This window comes from Neopelma chrysocephalum, unplaced genomic scaffold (genome assembly GCF_003984885.1).
Source record: "Neopelma chrysocephalum unplaced genomic scaffold, ASM398488v2 Primary Assembly neopelma1_379, whole genome shotgun sequence".
Lineage (NCBI taxonomy): Eukaryota > Metazoa > Chordata > Aves > Passeriformes > Pipridae > Neopelma > Neopelma chrysocephalum.
The window spans coordinates 1-8,888 of NW_020898043.1; the positions used below are offsets into that span (position 1 = coordinate 1).

Genomic DNA, 8,888 nt, shown 5'->3' on the forward strand with positions numbered 1-8,888 from the left:
GTGCTGGCTCTGCTGGGGCGGGGCTGAGCAGCACTCCCGGCACTCAGAGCACTTCTGGTCTGGCATCGGAAAGGTCCGACAGTGAATACTTTGACCAGGAACAGAGGGTCCCTGCCTTCAGCCAGGAGGAGGAAAGGGATAACCAGGCATACAGGACTGTGTGGATTCGATGGCCTGGCACATCAGATCCAGAGAGGTGGAAAGCTTTAGTAGATCCTGGTGAACAGTGCACACTGATGCCATCGAGGCAGAGGAGTGCAGAACCCCTCTGGATCCCTGGAATGACTGGGGGATGCCAGGAGTTTGGATTAGAGGCTGAGGTGAGTTTAACAGGGGACAAGTGGGAAAAGCACCTCATTGTGTCTGGCCCAGAAGCCCTGTGTATCCTTGGCATTGGCTGCCTCAGGAGAGGGCACTTCAAGGATCCAAAGGAGTATTGATGGGCTTTTGGTGGAGCTCCTGTGAATACAGAGAAGATCAAAAAATTATCTACCCTGGCCTATCAGAAGATCCCTTCATCATGGCATTGCTGCAAGTTGAAGACCAGCAAGTGCCAATTGCCACCAGAACAGTGCAGCAACAGCAATGTCACACCGAGATCCATGGCTCCCATCCATGAGCTGGAGAGTAAGGGAATGACCAGCAGGACCCTTTAACAGCCCCATAGGATTTTTTTAGTAATAAATTCAGTTAATATCCCCAATTCAAGTCTGTTTTGGACATGATGGTATATGGTGAGGAATCTCTCCCTTTCCTTATTTCAACCCATGAACCCTTTCTTCTGTTTTCTCTCCCCTGTCCATTTCTGGAGGGCAGAGCAGTTTTGGTGGGTGCCAGGGTCAACCCACTACACATCTCCAGGCCTGCAGAGTCCTCAACCTCTCTGGGCAACTTGTGCCAGGGCCTCACCACCCTTAGAGTAAAGAATTTCTTCCTAATATGTGATTTAAACCTGCCCTCCCTCAGCTTAAGGCCATTGCCCCTTGTCCTGTCACTGCAGGCCCCGGGCAAAAGTCTGTCCAGCCTTCCTGTACTAGAAGGCTGCTGGAACATCTCCTCTCAGCTCTAGGAGTTCTCAAGTTTCAGAAGTCAGTTGGTCAAGACATTCCAAAATGTAGAACCTTGGGAACCCTGAGGGCAGGAGACGGAGCCTCCTGGTGCAGGTGACATCACAAAGGTTGCTGACAACGGAACCCTGTGGAAGCTCCAGGGGCAGAGCGAACGAGGCAAGCACAGCGTGAGCTTCTCTCTGCCTTCCCTCTTGCTCCGTGTTTGGATTGCGACCTTCTGTGGAAGTCACCCAGCGTCTTTCAGCGTCAGAAGAGGAACATCTGCAAGAAATGCCTGCAAGGAGGCGTTTGATGGACCTTCCTCCCTGTGAGACCGACAGGCTTGGAGACATCGCTGATCTCGTCACCTCTGCCCTCTCCTCATGCAGCCGCAAAGAAAAGCTGGCACTGGCCATGAAGAGGAAAGGCTATATTCCAAAACTGCTCGAGCTTTTCCTAGCCTGCGAGCAGTCAGGGACCACCGAAGCCTTACAGCAGTTATCTGGAATTATGAGAGGGATTTTGCGCTTCGGTAAAGCAGGTCTGTTTGAAGTGATGTTCTCCGAGCAGTGTATTCTGGATGTCATCGGATGCCTGCAGTACGATCCTTCGGTGGCTGAGCCCATACGCCACAGGCAGTTCTCCACTGAAAGAGCCATGCTTAAGAACATTGTTCCAATCAGAGACTCCAAAATCCAGAAAAAATACCACCAGATGTACCAGGCACAGTATATTCAGGATCACGTCCTGCCACATCTTCCTGAATTTGGAGAGTATTTTCCTATCCTCGCTCCCTTCATCCGCCGCAAGAAAGAGGAGATCTTCAGAGCGTTGGAGGTAAGTGGGTTTGATCTGGTCTAAAGGGGTTGGGCCCTGGAGCTGTCATTTCCAATGGATCACAGTTAATCCCACGTCCTTTCATTTGCACAGTGTTGGGATTGTTTCCCCTTCTTTCTCCTATCTTTGATTCTGTAGTTTAGAAACAGAAGATTTCAGGTGAATATCTAAATATTTTTTAATAGATTGTAAAGAGTTTAAAGTTTTTCTCTTTGATTCTGTATTTTAGAAACAGAAGATTTCAGGTGAATATCTAAATAGTTTTTAATGGATTGTAAAGAGTTTAAAGTTCTTCTCTTTGATTCCTAAGCAACATCCTCCTTTTGAGCTGCTTTGTACAGATGTGTAGGGAACAAGCAACTTTTGGTATTCTGGATCAGGGTAATTTGTGGGGTGTGTGTAACAAATTCTGAATCTGTGATTCCCAAGAGCCTGCTCAAAGGGAATGCCACAGCTGCCTTCCATGGGAAGGAATGAAAAAAAGCCAATAATAGTCCAGGGGTGCAAAGCAGAGTGTCTGTAAGTCAGGGAGCTGGTTTGATTGCGAGGAAGGTTAACAGGGATGTGGCTGCAGCAAACGGGGAACTTGTGAATCTGGTCCCCCTGGCCCAGGTGGCCTGAAAAGATGCTTTGCAGGGCTGCAGATCCCAAAGAGGGAAAGGGATCCTGGTGGGATGTTCCCAGTGGAGTGGGAGCAGCAGGTGCAGCGCGGGAGAAGTTGTGTCTTGGTTGGCTTTTTGTAGTTGCAGTTTTAGCTCAGCTTAACCTGTGGCTCTGGTCTCCTGGACCTGCTTGTGCTCCATGGAGGGAATGCTGAAACAATGACCTGGAAAATGATCCTGCCGGAGGTGTACTCTGGCATTTGCCTTTTGGGGGATCAAATGAAGAGAGGTGTGGAGAGTTGGACTTTGGGCAATGTGGGATCCTCGAAAGAAGGAAGTTTAGCCTTTCCAGTGGCACTGTGTGAGTTGTGTTCCTTTTGTGTGTTACGCAGGAAGACGAGAAATTTTTGTCTGCTCTTTTTGTCCAATTGACAAATGAAGCTACAACTGAGGACGAACGACTGGAATTGGTAAGTCTGTGCTCTCAGTGATTTCTTGAATGCTTGAAAATTAGAGAGATGAAGTAGGAAAAGGGAAATTGTTCCATGAGTTCTTTGAGGTCTCCTGCAGCCCTTGAAGTATTTCTGGAAGCCTGGAACCTCAGTCTTCATTGAAGTACTCACTAGAAAAATCTTTCTGGCAACATAAGCTCTGATTTCTTTGTGGTAAATAATGATTTGATTGTGCAGAAAGGACTAGCACTGAGCTGACATCCTTGACTCCAAGCCCTCCTTTCCTCTCAGTACCCTTCAGCATCCCAGATCACTGACTTCCAGTCATCAGCATTGCTTTGTTCACTCTGCTTTCCTGATTCAGAAAGATCTTTCAAGTCCTGTGACTGAGGATTGTTCTTATATAGATATATTCCAAACTGTATTTATCCTTGAACACATTTAGCTGCTTAAATTCCCTGTTCAAAGCTCACTTTCAGCAAGGAAGGCTTTTTTCCTTCAGGCCTGGCTGGAGAATCAATCCTTCCTAAACCAGGGGGATAAAAAAGCTACCAGGTGACTGTCTTTCCCAGCTCAAGCCCAGCAGCTTCATTTCTTCTTTCTCTGGGTGTTTACTTTGGTTTGCTTTCCTTTATTGGTGTTGGTCAATGTTGGAGGAGACAGAACTCAAACAATACCATTTTCTAGGAAGTCCATCCCAACCAGGACTCAAACTTTGCTACAAATTGGAACCGTTTCCTCCTTTTCGCAGAGTTTTCTGACTCAAATACTCCTGAAATTATTTTTTCCTATGCAACAGGTTGAATTTCTCCAGGAACTCTGTGCCTTTTCCCTCATGTTCTATCAGAGGAGAGAGAAATTTCTACAAAGATCGGCCAAGTTGGGAATTTTTTCAACTCTTGAAACTCTAATAGTAAGTGAAAACTTCAAGCTGATTTGAATCCAACTAGAAAATCCCATGGCCATTGAAGCAGGTTTTCGCTCTGCTGAGCACTTCTGTGTCAGTTTGCTGGGATAGCTTGGCTCTGCTGAGGGTGGAAGTTGGTTGGAACGTTCAGAACCCAAAAGCTGCCCACAGCTCTCTGAGGGCCCTGACTTGAGTGCTCTGGGGATTTTTACTGTTGCCATTGACGTTGTTGTTGGAGCAGGGCCAAAGAAGGATTTTTAGATAATCTTGAACTATCGGCTGGTTCCTACCCAAAAGATCATGGAATCCTGTTGGTAGCAGATGAATATGTCCTAATCAGCTATGGAAAACCATAACTTTTTAACTCCTTTGGCTGAAGCAGCTGTTGCTGTCTGACCATTGCAATCCATGTGTCAGTGCTGCTGTTCCTCCAAACCACAAAATTCCAGGAGGTTTCTATCCTGGAGTAACAACCTGTGAACTGACCAAGGGACAGGGACTGCTGGGAAAACACTGAAGTGCTGGAGATGTTCAAGGATTAGACAAGGCTTAATCTTACTATTCTTTGGGAGGGCCAGACCAGTCCAAATGCAGCCTGGGCCATTGCTGGGTTGGGCTCAGTTGTGCTGCTCTCAGAGAAAATCACAGCCCTTAAGGAAAGTTCTTCCTTCTTGTTGCCTGGAAAGGAGCACAGAAACTTTTGCACCAATTGATTTGTCCAGTTGGTCCTTGGGTACAATAGGAATAAATTGTGGAGAACATGGACAGAAGATCAGTGTCTCAGATCTTGGAGCCAGGGGCACAAGGGGAATGTTTCCTGCCTAAATTAGGACCCTTAGGTTCACAGAAAGCCTTGAGTCCTTTCTAAAGGAGGGAAGAGTGGGGAAAAGATGTTATTGGTTTACTGTTGTTTTTCTGTACTATAGTTACATATACATATGTTTCTCATAGAAACTTGGTAATGAAACATTCCCAAACCTTTGAACTCCTTTTCTTTGCAGCTTTACCTGATAATAAATCCCAAACTTGATTTGCCCTGGCAAATTCATTTCTTTTTTTTTAGGGAATGGATGATCAGGAAGTTAGAGCTACAGCCACAGACATCTTGTCTGAACTAGCAGACTATTGTCCATTCGTGGTCCAAGAATTTGTAATGAAAGAGGCCCAGCAGAGAGACCTTGTAAGTAAAAGTGGTTTGGACTTTGTCTTAGGGCAAACAGGAAACAAACCAGCCCAACAAAACCTCCATTTTTCCATTTCATTGTAATTTTTATTCAAACAAACAAACAAACCAACCCGATAAAAACAAGGGAACTCATTCCACTTTGGTCTATAACTCTTCTTTGTTTGGGTTTTTTGGCAGGATACTGACCTGATCAGTGTAGTCATTGAGCAGCTGATCTGCCATTCTCATCCCGAGTCTGTAGAAGCTGTGCAGTTGATGGATTTGCTGTGCACTCTACTCGATCCAGGGAATCTGCTGCATGCAGCTGAGGTAAGAAAATACAAATGGGTGAAGACACACCACTGTCTCAGCAAAGTTAAACCCCTGAGATTCTCTGTTGCTGATTTTTGGGTGATTTCTTGGGTGTTGTGTGTGGTCTGAGACTGAATTTAAAGAAGCTATAAAACAAGCTGAAGTTCCCACTCCCTTTGCTCAGGAAAGGGGTGTGTGGGGGGCACTGGGTCGGGATTTGTTAAGCCAAGCAGCGCTGGGTTTCAGTGCCACAGCCCTGTCTGGGCAGAGCTCCTGCTGGCTGGGGGAGAAATCTAGAAAGAACAGAATCCAGGAGAGTCCCTGAGAAACCCAATCCATGTTTTAATCCATTGGAATGTGCAGGAATAGCTGGGAAAAGGTTTGCAGGTTGTCATGACGTGATTCCTGCACTTGAGAATGGTTTAAGGACACTTTGTTAAGCACTTAGAGTCATTGATGGGTTTCCAGGATATCTTTGCACCCCTGGTGGGGACCCTCCTGGTGACAGTGAGGTTGGCTGGATGTCTCTCAGATTTTCCCCAAAGAAAGAAGTGGATCTTGGTTGAGTGCAGACAATGCTGCAGGCCCAGCCAGAGAGATCCAGGCAGAGCTGAAGGAGCCAAGAGAATTCTTTGGAGGCTGTTTCTGCTGTTAATGCCCTTTCTTATTTAAAAGGGGTGTGTGAAGGCCAGTGTTTAAGGAAATGATTCTCTGTTTTAGGCTTCACAAGTATTTGAATTTCTCAATTTCTTCTACACCTGCCGTATTCCTCTTCTGACTGTTCCAATTTCGGTCAATGCAGAAGAAGGTACATGTGAAATAGGTAAGGAGAAGTTTTCTTTTTTCCCCCCTTTTAGGCTTCTAATGTTTATCAGTGACTGACAGTGCTGGTGCCAGCAATCAGCTTGTGAGGGCAGCTGGAAATACACTTGGGCAAAGCTGCTGCTCCCCCAGGGACAGGAGTTCTTGTGGGCAGCAGTTTTCAGCCCTTTCTTGCAGCTCTCAATGTTGACAGAGCTTGATGCTGTTCTTGGGAAAAGATGCACCTCCTTGATGTGCGCTGTTAATGGTGCACCAGTTTGACTTCTATAATTTTAAAGAATATTTGCTGTAAGGGCAAAAAAGCCCCAGGTGTGTTTTGTTCTGACCCAACGTTCCGCTGCCTGAAGCAAAAGTCCACTAAAAACACGTCAGGAACTAGAACAGGAACTGACCTTGGTGTGCATGACAATACATTATTTGGTTGGTTTGCTTCATTGAAGGCATTAATTTTCCTTGTAGATGACTATCAAGTGGCTCAACTGCTCGCCTTAATTTTGAAGTTCCTCACTTATTGTGTGGAATGGCATAAGGAGCACATGAGGCACTACATTATCAGCGGGAATTTGCTAAGAAGAGTCCTGCTGTTGATGTATTCCAAACACACATTTCTGGCCTTGAGTGAGTATAGAACTGTGGTGATTTCCTTCTTTGAGGCTTTGTGTGTCCTGTGTTGAGGGTGTTCCAGTGTCAGTGGACACCTGAACTCAGAATTCATGGGAATGAATTTCTGGACTGGAGCCCGGGCATGTGGCTATTAAATGCTTGAATTTCTCTCTTCATACAGATGCTTTTCATTTTATAAAGAAGATACTTCGCCTGGGAGATGAGCTCTATAACCGTTACATCGCCCAGGGAAACCTTCTTGAACCATTTTTACTTGCTGTGTTGGAAAATGGAGCTCTGTACCATCTGCTCATCCCGACTGTGACTGAGCTGTTGGAATTGATCAAACTGGTGAGTTCAGCAGCAGCTTCAGCTCTGACATGTCTGGGGCCTCTCAGGGCAAAAGGCAAAATGCAGCTCTCCCACATTGCACCATCCTGGTTTAATGGCACTGTCACAAATAGCATTGGGACACTGCTGAGTTTGTTGTCCATTTCCATGCAAAGCTTCCGAATTCTTTCTAGATTTCAGCTTTTCAATTAAGGGTAAATCCAGTTGCTTCACAACTTTTCTTTACAACAGTGTTTTAGCTCTGGCCAAGGAATCAGTTCCTTTCCAAATTAAATGCAAAGGTTTCTGAACTTCTGCCTGGGACCATTTGAGACTGAAAGCCCAGTTTGTTCTTCTGCAGGAAGATGGCAAGTCCCTTATGGAACATCTAGTGGATTACTTCTGTCAGGCACTTGGAATTATCAACTACGTTCAGACTTTTGGACTGCAGCCCGAATATGAGGAAGAAGAGCCCCAACAAGAGCAGCAAGTGAACAGGTAGGCCTCAGTTCGTGTGTCCTGAGCCTGCCAGGGACTGCCATTCTGCAGGGCTGGGCCTTGATTTTTAATTTCCCAGAGGGCAGCAAGAGCAGCTGGCTGGGACTGGGCTTGGCTTTCATTCTTGATGAAAACTTCTTGCTCTGTCCCCTGAGTTAGGATTCACTCTGCCTCAGTGTCACATGGGGTGCTAGTGAGTCTTCTGGGGAGGGCAGAACTGGGGATGGAGTTGGATTGCCTTCTCAAATGTGCCCAATTCCCTCCAAAGCTGTGCAAGGCATTTCTGATGCTGGCTGAGGCTGAAACAGCAGCAAAGCTGGAATCACTTGTCCTGTCTCTCTTACAGTGTCCCATGCTGTAGCTCCTCTTCAAGGAAGGCGACCCTGAGGACGGCGGGGGCAGCCCCCAAGGTGGGAGAACTGGTGTGAGGTGCTGTCCTGGCGTGGGACAGCAGAGCTGCCTGGCGGGGCTGTGCCGGGTGTGACAGGCAGGGGGCTGAGGGAGGGAGAAACTCAGCCCAAAACCTGCCTAGGGAAACCCTGGCTGCTTTGGGGGAAGGGTTAAGGAAAGACTGGGTGGGGCCGGAGTCTGTTGGGGATCTGGTGGCACAGTCTGATCTCGCATCTTCTGCCTCATTTCATTGGTGCCACTCCTTGGCTTTGTCCCTGCCCAGGTGCTGCTGGGTGTGAGGTACAGATGGGATTAGGATTTTGGGGAACTGTGTCAGTGCCCCCGAGCTGGGGAATTACTAAGGGTTTTTAAGCAGACCAAGGCAGCCAATGACACCTCTGTGGTGCCTGACACAGTCAGGCACTATTGGAATCTCCAGCCCGGGAGCTCCTGAGCAGCTCCAGCAAAGTGTGGCAGGAATTTGACTGCCCACCCCTAAGGCTGAGCAGCCAAAGGGATCCCAGGGGGCACGTGGGAGTTTGTGCCTGTCCAGCTGGGAGCTTCCAAAGGGATTTGGAAACAACTGTGAGGCCACAGCCAGAGGAGCAAGGAACCTCCAGTACTTTTTGCAGCTTGAGGTTCAAAACCACTCTCCAGACCGAGGGTCTTGGAATGCCAAAGGATCTCCCAGATCCCAGGATCTCTGCTGCTGCCAGCTTGGGTGTCCTGACAGGTTGGCTGGGGGGGCGTGGACTAAAATTGCACATTGGTGGGTATTTTTTCAAAGTGAGGATTTCCTTTTTCTAATTGGCAGAGACGTCTGCAGGGGGATTATACTGATGACGAAGATCAGGAGAATACAGTTCAAAGGAAAAGACCACGTCAGCGTTGATGAAGACAACACAAAGTTTGGAAGACGAA

General features: G+C 47.2%; 1 protein-coding gene across 1 annotated transcript; it reads left to right on the plus strand.

Moving 5' to 3' along the window:
- The first annotated feature begins 1,201 nt into the window (after positions 1-1,201).
- Positions 1,202-8,887, plus strand: LOC113979049 (serine/threonine-protein phosphatase 4 regulatory subunit 3B-like). The gene is made up of 11 exons (XM_027706494.1): positions 1,202-1,886; positions 2,881-2,958; positions 3,740-3,853; positions 4,911-5,027; positions 5,211-5,342; positions 6,045-6,147; positions 6,606-6,764; positions 6,931-7,100; positions 7,441-7,577; positions 7,924-7,987; positions 8,782-8,887. The coding sequence occupies exons 1-11, from the start codon at positions 1,341-1,343 to the stop codon at positions 8,857-8,859; spliced, it is 1,698 nt and encodes a 565-aa protein (XP_027562295.1). The 5' UTR covers positions 1,202-1,340; the 3' UTR covers positions 8,860-8,887.
- Position 8,888: the final 1 nt, after the last annotated feature.

Bases quoted from the DNA above. Each gene is read 5' to 3' on its own strand.
- LOC113979049 (XM_027706494.1), top strand. From the start codon at position 1,341: ATGCCTGCAAGGAGGCGTTTGATGGACCTTCCTCCCTGTGAGACCGAC. The intron at 3,854-4,910 runs GTAAGTGAAAAC...CTTTTTTTTTAG, and splicing joins CAACTCTTGAAACTCTAATA to GGAATGGATGATCAGGAAGT. The intron at 6,148-6,605 runs GTAAGGAGAAGT...TTTTCCTTGTAG, and splicing joins AGAAGGTACATGTGAAATAG to ATGACTATCAAGTGGCTCAA.